Below are 23,950 nucleotides of genomic sequence, written 5' to 3' on the forward strand. Positions count from 1 at the left end.
GCAAGGAGTCACCCACATGAAAGTTTTTGGATGTGTGGCTTATGCACACATTCCAGATCAACTAAGGAGGAAGTTGGACAGCAAAGGGGAGAAATGTATTTTCATTGGTTACAGTGAGGAATCCAAAGCTTACAGGTTGTATATCCCATCCACCAAGAAGTTTTTTGTGAGCAGAGATGTTCAGTTCATTGAGGAGGAAGCTTGGGATGGAAGCATAGAGAAAACAATGAATGTTAAAAACTGTTTGTCTCATGATGAAGATGATGAAGAGATGGCTGAAATACATCCCCAAACAACAGTGCCAACACAAGAACAGCAAGAGACACCCTTGAGGAGAAATGAAAGTGCTTATCCAAGCACACCACAAGGAGGAAATTCAAGTGTGTCTTCAAGCACTTGCACACCGAGTGAAAGAGGTAAGAAATTCATAAATTTAAGTGATATTTATGATGAAGGAATGAATTCCTTGTTTGCTTTGTATTGTCATGTTGATGGCCCTATTCATTTCGAAGATGTAATTAAAGATAAGAAATGGATAGAAGCTATGGATGAGGAGATCAATGCCATAGAAAGAAACAAGACATGGGATTTGGTTGAGCTACCAAAAGGTAAAGAAGTCATTGGAGTTAAATGGGTCTACAAGACCAAAAGTAATGCTGAAGGAAAAATAGAAAGGCACAAGGCAAGACTAGTTGTCAAGGGATACAAGCAGCAGTATGGGAGAGACTATGAGGAAACTTTCGCACCGGTTGCTAGAATGGAAACTGTGAGAGCAGTGTTGTCCATAGAAGCACAAAACAAGTGGAAAGTTTACCAAATGGATGTGAAGTCAGCATTCCTAAATGGAGTGTTAATGGAAGAGGTTTACATTGAACAACCTCCAGGCTATGAAAAGAAAGGCCATGCACACAAAGTGTGCAGATTGAAGAAAGCTCTTTATGGGCTGAAGCAGGCGCCAAGAGCGTGGTACAGTAGAATAAATTCCCATCTACTAGAAAATGAATTTGCAAAGTGTGAGGGATAACCCACCATCTACATCAAAGAAAAGGATGGTAAAATTTTAATTGTAGTGTTGTATGTTGATGATGTGATTTTTACAGGTAATGATGACTACCTCATTAAAAATTTCAAATCAGTCATGAAAGAAGAATTTGAGATGACTGACATGGGTTTGCTGAGATACTTCTTAGGAATAGAAGTAGATCAAAATGAAAATGGAATTTTTATTTCGCGGGCAAAATATGTAAATGAAGTGTTGGGTAGATTTAACATGCAGGACAGCAAGGCAGCAATCACTCCCACAGTAATGGGATTAAAACTCAGCAAAGAGGACAGCAGCAAGGATTTTGATCCTAGCGTGTACAAGAGCATAGTTGGCAGCCTTATGTATTTAACTGCAACTAGGACGGATATTATGTTTGCTGTTAGTTTAATTTCCATATTCATGGAGAGGCCGAAAGAAGCACATTGGTAGGCAGCAAAAAGGAATCTGAGGTATGTTAAAGGTACAAAAAGATTTGGCATCTTATATATTTTTTCAGAAAGTTAAAATTTAGTTGGATACACCGATAGTGATTGGGCTGGAAGTATAGATGATCGAAAAAGCACATTCGATTATCTCTCTCACATGGGTTTAGAATCCATTTCGTGGGCTTCTAAGGAACAGCCTATTGTAGCATTATCTACAACAGAGGCAGAATATGTGGCAGCTATAGCAGCAGCATGTCAAGCAGTTTGGATGAGAAGAATGTTAAGGAGCTTAGGCCAAGAGCAGGCAAAAGGAATGGTAATTTTTTGTGACAATAGCTCAGCTATTGCATTATCCAAGAATTTTGTGTTTCACAAGCGAACGAAACACATTGATACAAAGTTCTTTTACATAAGAGAATTGGTGAACGATGGTGAAATTGTTTTACAACATTGCAAAACTCAGGAACAGGTTGCAGACATTCTGACCAAGCCTTTGGGACAGAAAAGTTTTGAGTATTTGAGGAAAAGTCTGGGTATGACTGATAACCCAACAGTTGAAATTAAAGGAGAGTGTTGAAATGTTAATTTCAACTGCATCACTATTTTTCCCTTGCGACATGATCTCATCGTAGATCGCAAATCACACTCATAACCATTGTCTCCGTGTGTTCTCTTGATTTTTTTCCCGAACTCGACGATGTGATATTACCGCATATCACAAATCGCGCTCACGACCTGTTGCCCTTCTACGTTCTTTGTTCTTTGCCGATTGCGATTCTGCGATGCGATCGTAAATCGCAAATCGCAACTCTCATATGAGTTTTGTTTTCATTTTTGTCTCCCGCTGATGCGATGTTGCGATGCAACCCGTCAGCTATCGCATATCGCACCTTCGCCAAGTTAATCTCTGCCGTCCATTTTTTTAATCCAACGGCCATTATTTATTCCCACCTCGAACACGCCTCCGTCATACTGTCTTTATGCCTTAACCTGTTTTGTGTTCCCAAAGAAGAAAGAACGCCTGATTCAGCATTCTGCGCCATTACTTCTCAACAACCACATTTAACATGAAAGTATGGCCGAGAAGGAAAGGACCTGCCTCGAGCAGTTCAACGCATTTATCAGTTATGGAGTTCCACTCCACCTACTCGAGAAGTACAACAGAATATCAGAAAAGATCAATTTTTGTTCATCAAAGCAGCAGACTGCAGCAGAGACTCCATCAGAGAATTAAAGTGGTTGGTGGACATTTTTGACCTTCTCACGCATAACCTGGTGGATATAATGTTTTAGTTTTTTTTTTTTCCTGAGAGAGAGCGCGGATGAGAGTTAGAGCACAGCAGCGTAAAGAAAAGAGAACACAACAGTGTTGTTGTAATCCCTCTGATAGAGGAAGACAAATCTTTTGTAACACCAATCTTTTAATGAATACAAGTTATTTTTGTGTGTGTTGTTGAAAACCTTGTTCTCCATCAAAACATTTCTTTTGTTGTTTCCGCTGTGCTAAGATCCTGTGCGTTCAAAATAGAGCATCATTCTCTGTTGTGTTCAAATTCTTTTGTTTTGGAATTTAAGCAGAAAATTCCCAACAGAATGAAATGTGATTCTGCAAAATGTTTTCTCATGCAATTCATCAGGTTGCAGCCATAAGGAAATTCTGAAGATGATTTAGAAGCTTTGAGCGTTCCTCCATTGGGTTCGCAATCTTATGCAATCAGTAATTCCTACGAGTAATATAGTTTTATTTTTCATGATTCAAATGATTCGAATTCGTTACACTACTTACCGTTAGAATAATCACGACGCCTGTTTCCATGGCAGCTAGTCGGCGGTAAGCCGCGGAGTCGTAGTTGAAAAATAATAATATTCGTTCTAGTTTTTACGGCTAATCTGGTGTATAAATTGTCATGTGTTGAATGAAATGTTCAACCTCGCTTCGATGAGTCTCCCCAGTTCTATCAGCACCAAAGCTGTAAGCTCGATGGTGTGCAGAGCGGTGAGCTCTGTGGTGTGAAGACCGCTCTGTGGTGTGAAGAGCGAGAGGAGGGCTCGGTGGTTGTGAAGGGCAAGTGGAGTATGCCCTGTCATTGAGGCTATTGGAGAGCGTGGTTTCCAGTGGAGTTTACGCTGAAGAGGGTTGTGCTACCCGTGACGTTTGTATGGCGCAGAGAGTGACCCAATGGAGTAAGAATCTCTGCAACCGAGTGTCCGCTGATGAAGATTGTGACGCCTGTGTGGTGTAGATAGATCCAGTGGAGTGTTGGCAGATAAGAGTGTCTGCAACCGAGTGTCCGCTGATGAAGATTGTGACACTTGTGTGGTGCAGATCTAGTTGAGTGTTTGCAGATAGGAGTATCTGCAAACGAGTGTCTGCTGATGAAGATTGTGACGTATGTGTGGCATAGATCTAGTGAAGTGTTGGCATATAAGATTGTCTGCAACCGAGTGTCCGTTGATGAAGATTGTGTAGACCATGACGCCTATGTGGCACAGATAGATCCAGTGGAGTGTTGGCAGATAGGAGTGTCTGCAACTGAGTGTTCACTGATGAAGATTGTGTCAACCGTGATGCCTATGTGGCGCAGAAAGTATTCCAATGGAGTGTTGGCAGATAAGAGTGTCTACAACCGAGTGTCCGTCGATGAAGATTATGTCAAACATAATGCTTGTGTGGCATAGATCTAGTGGAGTGTTAGCAGATATGAGTGTATGCAACTGAGTGTGCACTGAAGAAGGGTATGTCGACCGTGACGCCTGTGTGGCGCAGAGGGTATCCATTGGAGTGTTCGCAAATAGGAGTGTCTACAATTGAGTGTCTATTGATGAAGACCATGACGCCTGTGTGGCGTAGATTAGAGAATGTCCAGTGGAGTGTTGGCAAATAGGAATGTCTGCAACACCGTGTTCACTAAAGAGAGTTGTGTTGTGTGAAATCAACAGCAAAATATGAAAGCCCCTTTATCAAGTGTTTTTTATGTACTGTTGTAAGTCTTAGCTGAGGCTGAGACCAACATGCACTTTAAAATTTAGGTCGTCGTGATTAAGGGAAGGTTTGTTATAATAATTACGTCGCTTGACACCTTTTCCCATAACAGCTAGTCAGCGGAAATCGGCAAAGTCAACAAGAGTAGTTGAAAAATAACAAGTCATTGTAGTTTCTACGTCTAATCTAGTGTATAAATTGTCATGTGTTGAATGAAATGTTCAGCTCACTTCGATGAGTCTTCCGAGTGCTATCACTTACTTGATGTTCTAGTAAGACACAAAAGTGCACGAGAATAACATTGCATTAGTGTGTTTGCTAATCGTGTATTAGAAAACCACTAATTGCAAAGGAAAAAGGATGAAGTTTTGAAGACATACAATCACAGCTGCTAAAATGTTAGGCCCCTATACTACTAGTGTAACCCCTTATTGTTATTAGTATAACCCACTTATTATATTGATGTACCCATGTAGTGCCCATATTGTTACTATTGTGCCCCATAGAAGCCCACTATCGTTATTATTGTGCCCTTACATTATTATTGTTATGTCGGCTCTGATTATGTTATAACCCCTTAGACTCCTATATATAGAAAGGAGGTCTTTTCATTTGTATCATCCAAGAATTGTTCATTTATGTAATGTAAAGGAGGTTGCCCCCTCGAAGAAGCTGAATTCTAAGGCGTTGTTCTATCTTTTCTATTTTTTCTTGAGCTGGTTTCATAACATTTGGTATCAGAGCTTTTGATTCTAGGGTTTCACTGCTCCAAACAGGTCATCGTGGTATTTTCGCTATAACGTTTTTTCTGTGATGTTTCAGAAGTCGCAAAAAAAACCCATTTGAGAAGAAATCGCGCTGAACCTTGGGTCCGAATTTCAAAGCGTTTAGAACGACATTTGCGGAGATATGATCGGAGGAAGTTGGTCTTTTGTAGACTCCTGAATTACATTCAAAACAGGTGACCTGGGGAAAATCGTCATAACTTTCTCTCTGGGGATCGGATTGAAATTTCGTAAGAAGTTACAGAAAGAGGACGGACTGTAGTTTCTTGTATGCATTTTTCAGATCCAAAGGTTGAAACAGTGACACGTGGTACTTCATACAATTTCGCTCTTCTGGAAAGGTCTATAATCAGGTCATCTTGGGATATTGTGCATAACTCTTTCTTAGAGAATCCAATTTGGATAAGACTGGTGGCATTAGAAAGAGAACGCAGAGGGCTACTATAGTTCACAATTTCAGAACTTAAAGATCTGAAAGTACAAAGTTACAGTCATTTCAAGGTCAAGCTCCTAAAATTAAGAAAAAGCAAGATGAGGAAGTTTGATGGCAAGGATCCAGTAAATTGGATACTTCAGATGGAGCAATATTTTGATCTACATGGTGTACAACTGTTACAAAAAGTACGTATTTCATCTTGATATTTAGAACCAGATCAATTTTTATGGTATGAAGGGCTTTGTTCTCGTAAAAAACTTGTTACGTGGTCAATTTTCATGGAGGAAATGATAGCACATTATGAGGATACAAAGAGCAACACCTTCTTTAGAGAAACACCACAACAATTGGAAAGAGTAAAAGGGCTTTGTGACATAATGGAAAGTAAAATTATGGAAACCCTGAAGCCTACCCCTCACAACTATAAAGATGGAAGTGTTGTTTCTCCCAGTCTTCCACAACCTACAATGGTTACACCACAACAATTGGAAGAAAAAAGAGAAAAAGGGCTTTATTACAGTTGTGATAGCAAATGCACTAAAGGTCATAGGTGTGTTGAGAAGAAATTATTTTACATAGAATATGAAGAAGAAGAAGAAAAGGATCAAGAAACATCAAAACAAGAGGATATACGCCAGGACATCACCCCAGAGAAAGAAGAAATGAATCAGACCATATCTTGTAAAGCATTGGCAAGAATTACCACTCCTAAAACTCTCAAGATAGAAGGACATATCAAGAAGAAAAAGGTGCAAGAAGTGAAATATCACATCGAGAAAGAAGAAATGAATCCAACCATATCTTGTAATTCAATCGACGAAATTACCACTCCTCAAACTATCAAGATAGAAGGACACATCAAGAAGAAAAATGTTCAAGAAGTGAAAGATCACATCGAGCATCAAGAAATGAATTCGACCATATCTTGTAAAGGACTGGAAGAAATTACCACTCCTCAAAAGATAGAAGGACATATCAAGAAGAAAAAGGTTTAAGCAGAGAAAGATCACATCAAGCATCAACAACAAGTTCTCCAACTTTTAAAGGATAACGCCACTTCGGTGCAAAATCAAACAAAACAACAGGTAGATCAACATCGTAGTGAAAATTTTTTTGATGTAGGTGATTGGGTATTTTTACTGCTACATCTCAAGCAAGCTATTTATGAGAAGGAAATGTTGGCAATACTACATGCACTTAAAAAATGGCAACCTTACCGAACTGGAAGACTCTTCAAGGATGAGGATGTGGAAGCATTGTTTTGTGCTATTTATATTATCCAACCAAATTGGATAAACGAAGCAAGGGATGAATGGAAGAAGGACGAAGAAGTATGGCTACTTATTCAAAAGTTGCAAAAGATCACAATTCAAGCAATATTGCCAGAAATTGAAGAGGAAGGAAAAATCATATTGGAACCTCGAGCAGTCACAGAAACAAGAACCCGACAGCTACGAAATCGATCAATTTCAGAGTATCTCATCAAGTGGAAGAACTTACCCGTTGAATATTCCACATGGGAGGACAAGAATTTTATACAGAAGCATCAAGAACTACTCAAGTGTTGAGGACAACGCTTTTTGAAGGAGAGGGGCATGTTAGGCCCCTATACTACTAGTGTAACCCCTTATTATTATTAGTATAACCCACTTATTATATTGATGTACCCATGTAGTGCCCATATTGTTACTATTGTGCCCCATAGAAGCCCACTATCGTTATTATTGTGCCCTTACATTATTATTGTTATGTCGACTCTGATTATGTTATAACCCCTTAGACTCCTATATATAGAAAGGAGGTCTTTTCATTTGTATCATCCAAGAATTGTTCATTTATGTAATGTAAAGGAGGTTGCCCCCTCGAAGACGCTGAATTCTAAGGCGTTGATCTATATTTTCTATTTTTTCTTGAGCTGGTTTCATAACATAAAACCAAGGTCTCAAGTCTCAAAGCATATTTGGACGATCGGTAAAATTTGAGATTTGTAATGGTGTTTTGACTTGCTTTCTTGGCCTTTAAAAAATATCTTTCAAAGGAGTCGGCAAGGTTTGGATTGTGTACTAAGAAAGATAACAAGTTGAAAAGGTGTTAGCGCATAAAAAAATTGTTCATTACCATGAAATGATGTAGTTGTAGACTCATAACAGGAGTGATGATGTAACGGAAGACAAGGGTGTTTTTTTGACAGTAATTAGGGGATTGGTGTGCATCATTGTTGTGCATTCACACATTATGCGTGACATTTGTTCTGCCCATGGTTTGGACATTATCAGATTAGATTTGAGGAATTACTTTTTATACAAACTTGTTAATTCTTTAATTTAATTTAATAAAAATGGGATAATATGAAAATATATTTAAAAATACATATATATAAATATATATAATAATGGTCCATAAATGAATTCTATAATCATAAAATGCAAAATATCATTATTATGTTTAAAATTGATCTACAATTACAATTAAAATTGATGACATGATAAATTTCAAGTACTTTGGATTGCTTTAACTTATAAATAAATCTAAGTCTTTAGGTAGAGAAAAAGAGCATCCTCCTTAACTTATGTGGGCTCCACTAATTTAATATGTGCCATAGCATCTGTGTTCATGGGATATTAAATAATATCTCTAATCTCGTTAGATATTGATACAAAAACTCTCAAAGTCTTTTTTTTTAATCCTCTTGTAATAAATCTTTTTAATACAAGTAACCCCAATTTTTTTATAGATATCCTCTATTTTTACTATACCTCCAATACTTATAAACCCCCACCACACATCCCCCAAATGCCTACAATATATTGGCTCTATTTTTCACAAGTTTAAAATCCACTTTATGAGTGAATGTGGTAAGATATTGGTCCCATATCTTTAACTAGCTGATCAGATATTGGTTTGTTACAACAAAAAATAGCACCCACAAAAATGTAAACACCCAAGGACCAAGGTGATAGTGACAACTTTCTGTAACTTAGAAAGACTTCCCACTATTGACTAATTACCTCTTCCCCACACTTTAGGTTGGCTTTTCTTCAACACAATGAGGGATTCCCTTAAGTAGGATTATTAAAGGCTATGGATTAAAGGTTCATGGTGAAAATTACAAATATTCCTTGATAAAATAAAGGTTTTTATAGTATAGTATATGCAAATGAAAATGGGGAAAGGAATATGAAAAATAAAGAAATGGGAAGGAAATGAAATGAATGTGATAGGGAGGCAATACCTATCAATCTACTTGGTTGATGGAATAATGAGATATTTCATAAATGTAAGTGGTAATTTGCACAATCAATTATTACTTCATTGAAAGGCATTATAAAGGAAGAAATGACTTGATTTAACACATTCAATGTTAATAGTATGCGGGTGGTAGCATAATTGGCAAAAGGCATATTAGCAATGCCTTATGTATTCAAGTGATTGGAAGTTCAATCCCATTGGACATGTCTCACCAATCGAACTAAAAAAAACAATTCAATGTTAATAGATGAAAAGAATAATGTTGATACGTTAACATCATTTAATTATATACTCAAAGCAATAGGGACTAGGTTTGACACAATTCACCTTGAATTTTTTGTTGAAAATAAGTGTGGAAAGCTATTCTTGGAGAGCTAGGGTTGCCACTCACTGCAAAAATATGAAGGTGTTGATTTATTCGCTTACTTGTTATTCCAATTCAACAACTAGGTTTGGTACATGAAGAAAAAAAATGTGGAAACAAAATGGAAAATAAATTGAGGGGTAGGTTCCTCACATTTATTTACTCCCAAATAAAGTTGCTTTCACATTAGCATGACAACAAGAGGTTTCTATAACAAATTTACAACAATTGAAGATCATTAAATGTAACGCTTCACTTCTTCATTAAGCCTTCAAGAATGATATGCAATAAAACCAATCAACCTTCCATTCTAAGCTCCTATTCTCCATCTCCAACCTTCCCAATCACTTCACTCCTAATCCAAAATCTTATATGAATGGAGAGTTATCTCCTTTGTTTTATATAGAGATTTTCATCTCTTTTACATTAAAATAAAATAATTTCTAACTAAGTCCATGAAAGTCAAAGAATAATAAAATAGTGGAGTAGTTAAGAAACATTCTCCAAAAATAGCTCAAGAAGGTGGGGAACATCCTCTAAATAAGTGGTTGATCATGTAAATTTCTCCCTCAAATTATAAAATAATGCCTCAATAGTGTGTCATTTAAGATACATAATCAAGACTATATTAACATGGTCCACTTGGAAGAAGTCACCATGTGTGCTCTCCAAGATGCATGAATGAAGAAAACAATATAATAATCCCTCCACAAAAACACTCCTCAACCACCTCCTCAAAATAGAATAGGTGGTCCATGCGGTCCATGAACATGTGTGCAATAATAATCCTCCATGTTTGAATCCCAAGGTGGGTTGCTCCAACTGATGCATGAATAAGTGTGCAATAAAGGCTCCATAAGGCTAGGCATTCCATTAAGAAGAGAGTTGACCATATGTCAAAGATAGCAACTAGGGAAAGGGTTTCCTTCTAGCAAAATCGATAGAGCATCCTTCAATGGATAACGACACTCCAAATATGTGCAAGGAAGGAGTCAACAACAATATAATAATTAATTATTAGTGTTCAATTAATTCCATAGATATGCACCCTAGAAAAGTGTGCCAACCTCCTCACACATGTGAACTAGAGTCAGGGATTCCACCACCAAAATCCATAGAAAGGTGTGAAAGGGTACCAAAGAATTGGATTGCTCCACACAATGTTGGTCAAAGGTCTTGAAACCTTTCAAAATATCCAAGAATAGAATATTCTTCAAGGGTGATTCCTTATATGTGCAATGACCTCAAAGTTGGCCATGTCAACTCTTTTAGTAAATAGTAAAATATGATCCAAGATGGTTACAATTCATCAAAGCTTGTGCAGCTGTATACATCCAATGAAATTAAGGAATCAAAAACCTTATCTTCTCACCAAGTCAACGAGGAACCGAACAAATTTTCAAGTCTAAGGGGATGGCCCCTCTACATAAGCAAAATAATAATAAAAGATATGATTTTCCTCAACATGTGTGCCAATGAAGCGGTGCGCTCTATCAAATTATTGTACTATGTAAAATGAGTTGTATCTCCTAGCAAAGCCCCACCATGGTACTAAGATAAGAATAAAACATTAGACTCAACCGAGGGTTGAATGTAAGAAATGTGTCCATCATGGGACTATTACATCATTAACTCTTAGAAAGGTTAGATCATCATGCTATTACCATTCCCCCACTCTCTGCCCTCATATGAAACAATATACATCAATAAGGGTACCATCATTATCAAATGAATATTCCCACCAAGGAGAAGTGTATCATCACAGTACATCCAATACCATAGGAAGAGAAATGTAAGAAAAGTGCTAGCTCCTAGTGTTATGTGCATTATGCTCCACCATATACTCAACAAAACAAGACCATGTAAAACAGCCCCTCCTAGTAACAAACCAATAGCATAACACCATCATACATAGTTACTAGGATGCTCCAACAATATATGACACATGAAGTAGAAAGCATTAATAAGGCAAAAGAATGATCCATCAAGCGAATATATGAAAGTAATACTAAAGCACTAGATGGCCATCCACCATAAATAAATGAGTTTCCGCCACCAAATATCTCCATGAAATAAACTGGTATGAAGAAGAGAAGATACTCCATGAAGTTAGGTACCCCAAATCCTTCCAAAAGCTCCATAGTCACCAACTACAGGACCAATCAAATGTGATGAAAATCATAATGTGCAACTTCAAACAATATGAAGTGTAATAGGTTCTACATTTCTAAACTCCAACTATACAAGTACGTGATCCATGTTTGGTATTCATCATGAAAATTGAACTCAAATTCTAGTACTAATTTAATATAGGGAAATTATGAAAGATTTAAATGAATCAAAAGATGTGATAAACAAGCTTCAAGTATCTCACTTGGTATTTTTCTATTGAAATATTCAAGATTATAGTGGATGAAACAAGGTCATTCAAGGGCCTTTGTGCTAAGTAGTTGTGCATTTTGGAGTGACTTTTCAAGCATAATCTAGTTGGGCTCAACCAAGAAAAATTTAATCTAGTTCCCACCTATTTCTCTCATCACAAATCATGGGGTCTCCACTCAATCAACCTATGTCTTAGAACCCACATTCACAGGATATTAAAAATACCTCTAATGTCACTATAAATTGATAAAAAAACTCCCAAAATCCTTTTGTTCAACACCCCTCCCAATACATCTTTCTAATAAAAATAATCCCTATTTTTAATAGAATCCCTTATTTTTGTCGAATACCTTTTTTATACCCCGAAATACCTATAAAACCCCTACCCAATATCCATCACAACACACCAATACCTAGAATATATTGACTCTATTTTTCACAATTTTACAACCCCCTTTATGAATGAATGCGATAAGATATTGTTCAGAAAGGTGAAGCCTCTATGTTACAAATCCAATCTACTCACTTTGAGCACTTCAAGGCCTCATATAAACATTAATTATCTATGGAACACTCCTCTATTACCCTATATAACACAAGAATATATTCCTTTATCTACTTCACAATCCCCTAGGGATCTTCTTTTCTTCCATCATTGGAAAAATAAGTCCACAATGTTGGTTACATATGGGACTATGGAGGGGAAATGCTTTCCATCCCAAAATTTGATCTGAAGTTGAAGGAGAAATTATATTCAGATTAGAAATTTTTTAGTCGAGGAACACAAGCCTCGTTATCCTTGGGTTTAGCCAAGAAATCGATGTGGATTACCCAAACATTGTAGGATGAATAGGAATAAGTGGGAGCACCTAAATTTACATTTTAGGTCAATCAACCACCTAACAAGTTTCCTACTTATGTTGCACTATTGTCTTCCATCCTTGAGATAAAGCCTTCTAGCTTGTAGGAGTTGTATCTAGAAAATGTATGGTGTGATGCCATGATCAGGAAGTACAACACCATACACAAGAATGATGCTCTAGAGATAGTTCCAAAACCTTCTATGGAATTAGTGATTAATTCCAAACATATAGTTGATGAGAGCACTTGTACAAGTTTGTTATGAAAATATTTTCACAAAAAGGAGGGGGTTGACCATGATAAGGCTTTTTATTTAGTCATAAACATTTTGAGGAACACAGGTGAAATACCCATGTTTGGAGGTTAATGAATGCCTATTATGCGCTGACACATTCACAACAATTTGTATATTTCAAGATTAATGAGTGTTTTACTCAAATTGGGTTTATCCAATTTTTTTCATGGTATATCTTTTTTTTCTCTTTTTTAAAATTTGATCCACTTGTCTTAGCATATATGTAGATGATTTTATCACTACAAGAAGGTTTGAACAACTCATTTTTTGGTGTGAGATGGAATTGGCTTGTCACCTTGACTCGGAGGACAATGGTCTACTATTAGGACTAGAATTTTGGTAGGTTGTTGATGAATTCTTCCTTGAGCAAGGGAAGTATACCTTGAATATTATGAAAAATTGAAAGTTCAAGAGGGAGAAGATATCTTAGTTTCTATGACTTCAAATGTAAACATGGCCAAAATTTTTATCAAGCCACTAATATTATAAGGGAGGTTTGAGATGTTGAGAGTACCTTGGTTCATTGGAGAACATGTTCCTCATAAAGAGGAACTATTAGTTTACCTAGTTGTTTAGAACCTATGTGAGGATCAATTCTTAATTCATCTTTAGAAGTCGAGTGTTCGAATTTTAGAAAGATCACACCACCATAAATATCTTCTAAATTGCTTAGAGATCACACTGACTTGAATAGTTACATAGAGGGGTGTACTAGGCCACATGGAGTAGTGTGTTGGGTATATGTTGGTATTTGGTGCCTATTCTTAGCATGTTAGGAACACTACATGAGTAATTACATATAGAAGTGTGTTATTCATGTCTATAAGTATGCTTGACACATGTTGGCATATGCCTACCTATTCCTGGTAGATATGGGGATGCATTACTTGAATAGTTACATGGAGGAGCATGCCTAGCATGAGTTGGAATGTACATACATATTTATATTACATGAGGTGTGCACTATTTTGGGAGGATTTCTTACACATGATGAATTGTAATAGCCCCACTTTTATTACCATGTTAGCAATGTATAATTGTATATGTTATGAATGGTTGAGGTCCTAATATGTATATATTGGAGATGGAAAATGATAAAATGAAATACACTTCCATCCATAGATGGACATGGATAACATCATAAGGCACTAAGATTCCACATTAGAGGAGGATGAAAATGGGGTCCAAAGGATAATCCCACATGTATAGAATATCATGCCATTTTCCTAAGTAATATGTCATTACATATGATCCTCGTTTGACTTATTGAAATCCAATCATTGAATGCATGTGCGAGGTTGGTCAAAGATCCATCTCACATAGTTATTGAAGTCATGTAAGAAGTTGGGGGAAAGTCATCTCACTTAGTTATGATAGCACAGACTAAGTAAAATCATCTTTGGGGTGTAGTCAGAGTCAAGAAAGCATGGTGAAAGAAGTTAAAGGAAAATTTTGAGTACAATATGTGTGCAATTTTTGTAGGCAACAAGAAAGGAAGGAAAACAAAGTTTTTGGTGCTACAGAGGTTGCAATCATAATGTGTGTTGAAGATAATTTTTTAGAGCTGGGATTGATACTAAATACTCGGTTTGAATGCTTATGAGGAGTTATCACTAGGAAATTACCCAAAATCCCATGTAAAGGTTGTTTTGAACACTCCCATAATAGTTGGATTTCCTAGAGCCCCAAGTTGAGAGATTCGTATCGAGTTAGTGCTAGGCCTTGGAAGGGATGGAGATTCTCTAAGGTATTGTGGTGGATAGAAGGAAGTCTCATCCCTTGGGTTGTACTGGGGAGTAGATTTGGTGGTTGTAATTTTTGTAGGAGTCATGTCACTATGTTTTTACTAGGTATTTGGTTGTGTGAGTAGAATATAAACACACATAAGAGATGTTTGCCTTTGTGGAATCAAAACCCTAGCTCGAGGGTGACTTTTTGTAGAGGGAATTTGTGCAACAACACCTATGGTTGGGTGGAGCAATTGATATCTACAAAGTTGTGTAAAAAAATTATAAAACAAGTGTTTGATCACTATTTTAATTTATAATTTTTACATTATATATGAACACCTTTTCTAATTCATGTTCTATATGATTGAATGTTGTTGTGTTTTATTAATGCATTCACAATTTTAAACATCGTTGATAGTTGCATGAGCATATTTATGTTATGTTCTACATGTTTCCAATTTTTTATTTGTATCATAGTCATCAAATTAGCAGTAATGTGTCTCATATTAGGATCTAGGCACATTATAGGAACATTAATTTCCAATGATTATCCTTCTGGGTGGGCACATTCTCTTAGTGTTTGTATTCAAGCTTTCCAAGGTGGATTTCTCCATTTTAGAAGCTAGGGTTTCGACCTTGAGTTGTAAACTCCCTTTTCCACTTATTCTATTAAAGAGGAGGGTGAATAGCTAGTCATGGTTTACTAGATTTCCAATGTGTTTTGTTTAGAGTAGTTTGTACTATGAGCTTGTGAGAAGTTATTTATAACTATACAATATTCTCTTCACAATAATAGAAAGAAATGTGATTGTTGATGCAAATTTACCATGTTGATATAATATTCAAATCTAACTTTACATAAATCTATTAACCATTAACCGTTTATTAATAGATCTATCATATATTAACCATTGGTTTGATCTAACCTCTTTTTACGCGGTCTCTTTATATGTTGTGTATGCCCTCTATAATTCTCCCTTCAATGTTTTGTGTTGTAAATATTTGACATTTTTATAATTGCTTATGAAGTTGATTGCAGACCCTTCGTTGGCCTGCTATTTCTATTTTTTTTCAAGACTCTTCCCTCGTTGTGACGGTGGCCATTCCTTTTCTTATTCCTCGCTGGTGCTTTCCAAAACTGAGTGCGAAAGCCAAAACTATAAGGTCAAAAATTCTCGACTGAAGACCTTTCTCCATTCCTTGGTTGCGCGGTCCAAATCCAAGATGACGATAATCATTTTAAAATCTCGGTTTAATGGCTTTGTGACCAACTTTAGGTATGTGTATAAGGGTCGTTGTGGGCCCTTGTGGTAACAACTCGGGGTGTGGGGCCAACTGCATGGACTTTCAAGTATCAACTAGACACTTACCACGCTTTGCTATTAGTAAAAGGACTCGACTACCATCCTGGTCACAACGTTAGAAATTTACTCGGTGCGGAGTTACAATCCACTGAGACAAACCACAAGGACTGTATTGAAACTATGAATTCAGATATCTATAGAATATGAAGTAAACTATGCAATGCCATCAGGTAACTCATTCCTTTTGCTCAGAACATCGCATAAACACCGCCACCCGTCCACTCGGGTTTCGTATTTGATATGCTTCCTTATCGATTCTTTAACAATACGCGTGGTCGAGATGATTTTATGCTTTCATATTAAGTTATAAATTAGCATAAATTTATTTTAAATATAGATCTAAGACTAAAGAGATTTAAATTTTTCAGCTGTAATTTTTTTATGTATAGATATTATTTAAATGTTTTGTATTAATTTTTTTTAGATATTTCATAATTTTTATTTTTGTAGATATGAGAAAATTTTCAATTCAATTTTGATAACGAATTGACAACGTTACACATCATACTAGGCTGTAGTATTGTAGAATGAACCTCTCAACTCAATCAATAAAATTTGAACACAAAATTTAAGCAAAAAAAACTCACACATACTCAGAAGCATTTCGTAATCTCCTAATCTTTCATTACTCAAAAAATTATGTACACAAAGGTTATGAAAACCTACAAACCACATGTCCTAATGCTTCCTCCAAAATTTCCCTAGGGAGCTATATGACTTTATGTACATCAACCCAATTTTTAAAAATAAAGAGAAAATATCTAAATAGAGAGAAAATTGGACTGTCCAAAACTACCTTACAGCTAAGCTAAACACTTGCCAACATTTACAAAAGCTCACCTCAAAATATATTATTAACTGGTCAGTCCAGATTCCTCTGGAATAAGGACAGTTGGCCCTAATATTATAAAATCCTAAATAAAATGAGAAAATAAGAAACCTATAGAATTTGGGTATCCTTTTGGTGCATTAAATAAAATAAATATCACCCACTGTGATGCTCCAAGTTTTGAGATTTAACAATAATAAGAAACCTATAGAATTTGGGTATCTTTTGGTACATTAAATAAAATAAATATCGCCCATTGTGATGCTCCAAGTTTTGAGATTTAACAATTGATTAGAGTTTAGTTCGATGAAATTTAACAAGAATGACGACAATGGTCAAAGAGGTGAAAGATGCAAGGGCCAAAACATTAACATTAGGTTAAAGTTTAATGAGATGAAATTTAACAAGAATGACGACAATGGTCAAAGAAGTGAAAGATATAAGGGTCAAAACTTTAACATTAGATAGACTAGAATTTAATGAGATGAAATTTAGCAAGAAGGGCCAAAACATAATGATTTTTAAGTTTTATTCAATTTTTACCAATAATAAATTAAAGTAGTCAGAAATACTAATAGTAATTATTATAGATTTTTTTTCAAAAGTGGAAATGATAATATTTTGGTTAGTATAGCTAAACTCTGGAAATATGCCCATCTAGGAGAACCATATCAACCACAAAAGCCATTGAAATAATAGATATGTTTGTCCAAAGAAATATACCAAATTTTTGGAATTCTTAAATTTATAATTAACAACGAACATTTTAATTTCATATTATTATTTTTAATTTTTTTTTATTTTTTAAAGTTATTTTTATTAATATATTTTTTGTTTGGACGTTTATTTTTATGTTAAAATTTCCTTAATAATTAAATTTATCATTTTTTTATATTATAAAATTATAATATAATTATAAAAATAATAATTTTTTAATTTCATATATTATATAACCATATTTTAAATAGATTATTTGTTAATTTTTCTTTATGTTTTTGAGGCTAGAGTTTGCTCAGGGGCCAAAATGTAGCCACGACCAATCTCCTATTTTGTGAATCGCATAAAAAAAAACAAAAACAAAACAATATTTTAAATCACCATGATCCTTATTATACACGAACAACAATAATAAGAATCACATAAAAATGAAAGAACATGCTAAACATTCCCCAAGATAATCTGACAATAGACAATAGCATAAAACTGCATGAAGTACTGTCTTGGTAAAGGTGGTTGTGAAAAAACTATTCCAAGAAATTGATCAAATAGTTCTACGAACAACCTTTAAAATTCTTAAAGAAAAGCACAAACATAAATTACAGCTGATATTCTAGCAGCCATATCAAAATAAAAATGTCTTGTGTATTGGATGTGCCAAATAGTTTGCTTCTGCTACATAGAACCCATAGGATACATGCCGCGCTTACCTGGTTTCTTAGGGGTAGAGAAATAAATGAGTACCTCATTCAATGGAAAGACTGAGGGTTTTCACATCAAGCATCCAACCTTACCACTGTGAAAAATGGCAATGGTATGAGGTTATCTCGCACCAGAGCCATGGCAAGTAAGACAGCATAAATGAAATAATAATAATAAAATTACACGTGAGTTACACTGCAGTGGAAAATGTGGAATTAAAACCTTCACAAATGGTTACAAACTATAGGAGTTAAACTCCGTCGTAAGGAGTCCAATCACTCTAGTGAGTTCTAGTAATTCATCCACTGCGGTGGAAAATTTGCAGGTTGGAAGCTCACCAATTACTCTGCGTATTTAACATTTGTGTGGGTTCGTTATAATGGGTCAATGCTCTATAAACTCGGAATAAAATGAATAGTTTAGCGAGTACTAGCCTTGAATGGCTTGTATTTTTATTGTTAATCACTATGTTTTCTATGCAGAATATTTAATGCCAGCATCGTAGCTGTATTTATATTAGAATGCAGATATTTATGTTTAGAAATTTTTAATACAACATGCATGCAATTCTGGATATTCTTGTAGTTGAAGGAAAAATATTTATTCAAGAGTTTCCAAGATGTTATGTTCTCTGTTGGGGAAGATGATTAGATGCGATATATAAAGAAAATATATGCTGCAATTTTATTGTAATGGTTCGATGTTTACGCCATAGACGTTGACTTCAAGGGTGAAAACACTGGCATTCCCAAATTGTCACCATTCTTTACATATTGATTGCAGGGCACCCCTCATCACAAAGAATATGTGGAGAAATGTTATAGCACAGGTATGTATTCACTTGCCTTTGGGTTGTGAATAAGAAATCCAGTATTATTTCGAAACATAATAGTGAAAAAGATTCAAGTATTATCTCAGATCATAATAGTTAGTAAAGAATTTTAAGATGCATTGATGGCTCTTGAAAAATTGCAGGCTTTGTTCCAAGTTACAGTCCTCCTTATATTCACATTTAAGGGGAATGACATTTTAAAGTTGAAGCATGATAGTACAGGCCGTGCAGACAAAGTGAGAAACACTGTAATTTTTAATGCCTTTGTATTTTGCCAAGTAAGTTCACAGATTCAATTCTTAATAGTGTTTCTTTGCTTTCAGTGTTTTTCTTTCTGCAGATGTTCCAAAAGGATAATCTCTTTCTTGAAATAGCTTGTCCAAACAGAAATCCATGATTTTACTTGTTTTATTACGTTGGTTTGATTGTTTTTAAATGGTAACATTAGCAGATATTCAATGAATTCAATTCAAGGAAACCAGATCAGAAGAACATCTTTGAAGGACTATTTTCAAGCTATTTGTTCATCGGAATAATAAGCATTACGCTTGTTCTTCAGGTAAGAAGCAATTTAATTCGCAATGTTATTAAGCTTAGAGGCTCACTTTACAGTCCAGTATGATGTGTAACCTTGTTCGTCCATCATTAAAGTTGAAATTTTGCTCATCTCCCCCAAAATAAAAAAATTTAAAAATCTAAAAATTAAAAAAATTAAAAATTTGTACGTGAACAAATTGGATCCCTCTAGGCTTATGTTAGATAGATCTATGCTAGTGGTGTTGATGGCTGTTCTTTCATAATAATTTGCTAACAAACCCTTGGTAGGCCAATTGCTTGAAACTAAGGATGGGGCAGGCATTTGACGCAGTGTGTTACCAAACCAACATCAAATTTAGAATTCACCTAAATACTTAAACATTGAATTATGTTGGTCTTTCATTTTATTTTGTTACTCTTATAAGCTTTACCAAAAAGTTGTATTGATTTGCAGGTTTTGATGGTTGAGTTTGCTGGGAAATTTGCATCAACTACTCCCTTGGACTGGAAAAAATGGATTCTCTGTATTGTAATTGGTTTTATAAGGTTTGAAATCTGAACCCCTTGTTTATGTTGTAATTGATGGGTATTTCATTGCTTTCATGTGCTCTTCCATTCTTGTAGATTGATTGACTTTAAATAATAACTTTGTGTAAATTTGTGAGACAGATTGACTTTAAATAAAATAATAACTTCGTGTAAATTTGTGAGACAGTTGGCCTCTGGCGGCCATTGCAAAATTCATTCCTGTGGCTACAATCTTGGATTACCTCGGTCGAAAGAAATCTTCTTCAGGTAACTCATTACGCCGGCCTAGATCTCAGTAAGGCTATAGTTGTATCATTATTTGATGACAAAATTCTCGTAATTTCACTCGTTGATGTTCTGTGTAGATTGCTTGATTTAAATAAATATATTTAATATATTTTAGGTTGAGAGCCTGAATGGCTCATTGAATTTTTCTGGCAGAACACAGGTCAAATTCCGGCAGAAGAGCTGAAGTGAATAGAGTGCAAAGTCCTCATGTTGAAATAATATGAGAGCACGTTATCAATAATTTTTTCGCGGATATTACATCGCCGCGAGATAATGAAGTGCACGAGGACCAAAATGAGGCAGATAGATCTGAACGCCACTTCTAGATATACTCTGGAGATGTCAGCTTTTCTTGTAAAGATGGGAGCAGATAAGTAGTCTGGACAATTTAGTAGAAACCTATTTTGGAGGATAGTTGTGCTAAAATTGTATATTGGATACTCCGGCTTCTATTTTTTGACAGTTCATGCAGACCACAATTCGTCGGAGCTCCTGTTTGCTTGCCTGTCAACATGTTGCAAAAAAATATTATTCCAGCATTCTTTATATTTGTTCAGATCCTGGTTTTTTTTCAAGAGTAAAAAACAACTATCTTTCGTTAAGAAAACAAAAGTAGTTGCATATGCACTTTCTGTTGTCCCCAATATCCTGAAATCAACACAAAAACTCAGAGATTAGCGGACTTGTAATGTAACAAGAAACAGAGTAATGCTAAATGTCTGCTGGAGATGTTACTGAATATGACCTGAGACACTAAATTACATTGCTACTATAAAAGCGAAATGCGAAATGCCAAGTGCGGATTGCCAAAACCTAAAAATTACCAGACTGTTAGCATTCTAGAAGAGCACGTCATGAACCCAAAAACAAACTCTTGAAGGACATGAAACGAAGATATTTCGATTAAGAGGTGGCCGAAACTGCGAATGTAATGATGCCAATCAAGTCGGTAGAGAGAGGGAAAATCTAATTCCAACTACTTGTTGGGTGTCAAAACTATTTCTAAGTGGTTCAGTTCGTTTCAATTAAGTTTAGTTTAGTCAAATTTCACTCTAGTCATTTATTACTAATGTTTTTAATGTAATTTTATTTAACTGAATTGTAATACTGAGAAAAGCAGTCTTTTGCTTCAACATTTTGTTCTCTTTAATTGTTGTCATGGTATCAGAGCTTAGCCTGAGAGGATAGGCTAGTTTTGCATAAGACTCCTGAGAGAGCAACAACATGAGCAAAATGTTAAATTTGTAATTTTACAGCGCGCGGTGGTTCAGGAAAACCACCCGGTCTCCCCGCACTGCCATTCACCAAAGGCGGTATCCGTAGCTGAGGCTCCGAACACATTCACATGCTGCCACGCGTCTCTTGTACGACGCCCAAAACCACTTTCCCCAGACAGTAAAGTTCGTTTGGTTTGCTGGAGGATGGTGTGCGAACCACGTCGGATCAGCTCAGCGATCTAGATGCATAATCTCAGCCGTTGACTTTCCAAAGTTTCCCTCCGCCCGCGTCAAATCAAGTTTTTGCGTGGAGTAAAAAAAACTTATGCGTTGACCGCCGTAGAAGAATTTATGGAATTTAATGTTTTCTTCGTAGATATTAGGTGGAGGCTTTAATTTTAGTTATGGGCATATAGTTAATATAGTTATGGGCATACGTCCCACATATGTTTTTTTTATATGTTTTCTTTATATTGTTATGTATGTTGACGTGCGGTAGTTTTTTTTTATGTAGTTTTTTTTGTTCTTCTTCCTATAAGCACAGAACGCACAACAGTGCGAGAATATAATGGAACAGGGGCTGTAATAGTTACAGGGTATTGTTAATATACAGGAGTTTCATGAAATTAATTTTGTAGTATCCACAGCAGTGGAAAATTTGTGAGAGCAGCAGAGTTTTTTTTGTGATTCCCTCTTTGCACAGAGGAAGAAATATGTAACATAATGTTTTTTTTAAATTAATAGAAATGCTTTGTGACTGTGTAATGGTGTCATCTGAGTCATTTTGGTTTTAAGAGGTTCTCTGCAAAAGATCCTGGACAGAAGAAACAGAGCATTGTCTTTGTGGTGAATATTTTTATTTTGGTTTTGGTATTTTTCCCCATTAAAGATACCCAACAGTGGTATCGGAGCAAGGCTTAGGCTCTTTAAAGAAGTTAAAGAAGCTGAAGGGAGAAGGTTGTTGCTGCAGCAAAACTTCTCAGGCAGAAAGAAGACTCAGACATCGAAGGATTCAGGTATTCCCCAAAAGCATTTCTCTTGTTATTGCTGAAGACAGTTAGTTTTTAAAAAAAAAAAAATCACAGTCAAGGATTTAAAACCATAGTTCAAGATGCAAGGAATGGCAAGCACAAGCATGGGTATGTTCAACACCCAGCTCCCACACTTTAATGGGAAGAACTATGACTACTGGTCTGTAACCATGAGAGCTTTGTTCATCTCTCAAGATATATGGGAACTAGTAGAATATGGGTTTGAGGAACCAGCAGATGAAACTGAGTTCAATGCATTAACTCAGGGAGAGAAGGATCAGCTGAAGCTCAATAGGAAGAAGGATGCAAAGGCCATTGTCTTGTTGTATCAAGCAGTGGACCAGAGTATATTCCCAAGGATAGCAGCAACTACAACATCACATGAAGCATGGCAAACTCTCAAGACAGCCTATCAAGGCATGGAGAGAGTGAAGACAGCAAAATTGCAAATGCTGAGAAAGGATTTTGAAAACTTGAACATGAAGGAGTCAGACAACATTGAATCATTCTTCACTCATGTGATTGGTGTAATCACACAAATGAGAACTCATGGAGAAACAATTAAAGATAGAAGAATAGTGGAGAAAATATTTAGGGTCTTACCCTCAAGGTTCGATGCCATAGTCACCACCATTGAAGAGACAAAGGATCTCTCAAACTATTCAGTTGATGAGCTACATGCATCACTGATAACTCATGAGCAGAGGTTGAGTAGGAATGAAAACTCATCCCTTGAGCAAGCCTTCAAGACCCAGATGTCCTTTGGAAGAGAAAGAGGTCAAGGCAGAGGAAGCAAAAGAGGAAGAGGCAAAAGCCAGAACAGAGGAGGAAGGAACAGCCCAGCAAATGCACAAGGAAGAGGCAGCAATCCAAATCAGAACCAAGGTCAAGGCAGCAGCCAACAAAGAGATCAGTATCAGGCTCAAGGACAAAGGTATGATAAATCTAATGTTCAATGCTATTATTGCAAAAAGTATGGACATTATGCTAGTGATTGTAGAAAGAAACAACATGATATGAACAGCAGACAAAATGCAAATGTTACAAGAGAAAACAGCAGTCAAGAAAATGTCCTGTTAGCTTGTAACATGGCTGAAACACATAGTGAGGACATATGGTTTTTAGACTCAGGTTGCAGCAACCATATGACAGGGAATATAGCCCTCTTTTCAGCCTTAAATCATAATTTGAAATCAGAGGTCACACTAGGAACTGATAGTAAAGTGTCTGTTATGGGAAAAGGGGAGGTAAAAATATTTACAAAGCAAGGAGAACGGAAAACCATAGCTGATGTCTACTATGTCCCCGGAATGAGATGTAACCTATTGAGTATTGGACAGCTTGTCCAAA

The 23,950-nt window shown here is 36.0% G+C and overlaps 1 protein-coding gene across 1 annotated transcript in view; it reads left to right on the forward strand.

Moving 5' to 3' along the window:
• Nucleotides 1-20,883, forward strand: part of LOC149241497 (calcium-transporting ATPase 8, plasma membrane-type-like) — a 163,298-nt gene extending 142,415 nt beyond the window's left edge. Inside the window, exons 23-28 of the mRNA XM_089370565.1 lie at nucleotides 18,951-18,996; nucleotides 19,143-19,277; nucleotides 19,451-19,558; nucleotides 19,991-20,082; nucleotides 20,252-20,331; nucleotides 20,506-20,883. Of these exons, the coding sequence (XP_089226691.1) occupies nucleotides 18,951-18,996; nucleotides 19,143-19,277; nucleotides 19,451-19,558; nucleotides 19,991-20,082; nucleotides 20,252-20,331; nucleotides 20,506-20,576 (532 nt within the window). The 3' untranslated portion in view covers nucleotides 20,577-20,883. The remainder of the gene's footprint in view (nucleotides 1-18,950; nucleotides 18,997-19,142; nucleotides 19,278-19,450; nucleotides 19,559-19,990; nucleotides 20,083-20,251; nucleotides 20,332-20,505) is intronic.
• Nucleotides 20,884-23,950: the final 3,067 nt, after the last annotated feature.

This window comes from Pinus tabuliformis, chromosome 8 (genome assembly GCF_031772625.1).
Source record: "Pinus tabuliformis cultivar Carrire ecotype Pingquan chromosome 8, CPIR1, whole genome shotgun sequence".
NCBI classification, from domain to species: domain Eukaryota; kingdom Viridiplantae; phylum Streptophyta; class Pinopsida; order Pinales; family Pinaceae; genus Pinus; species Pinus tabuliformis.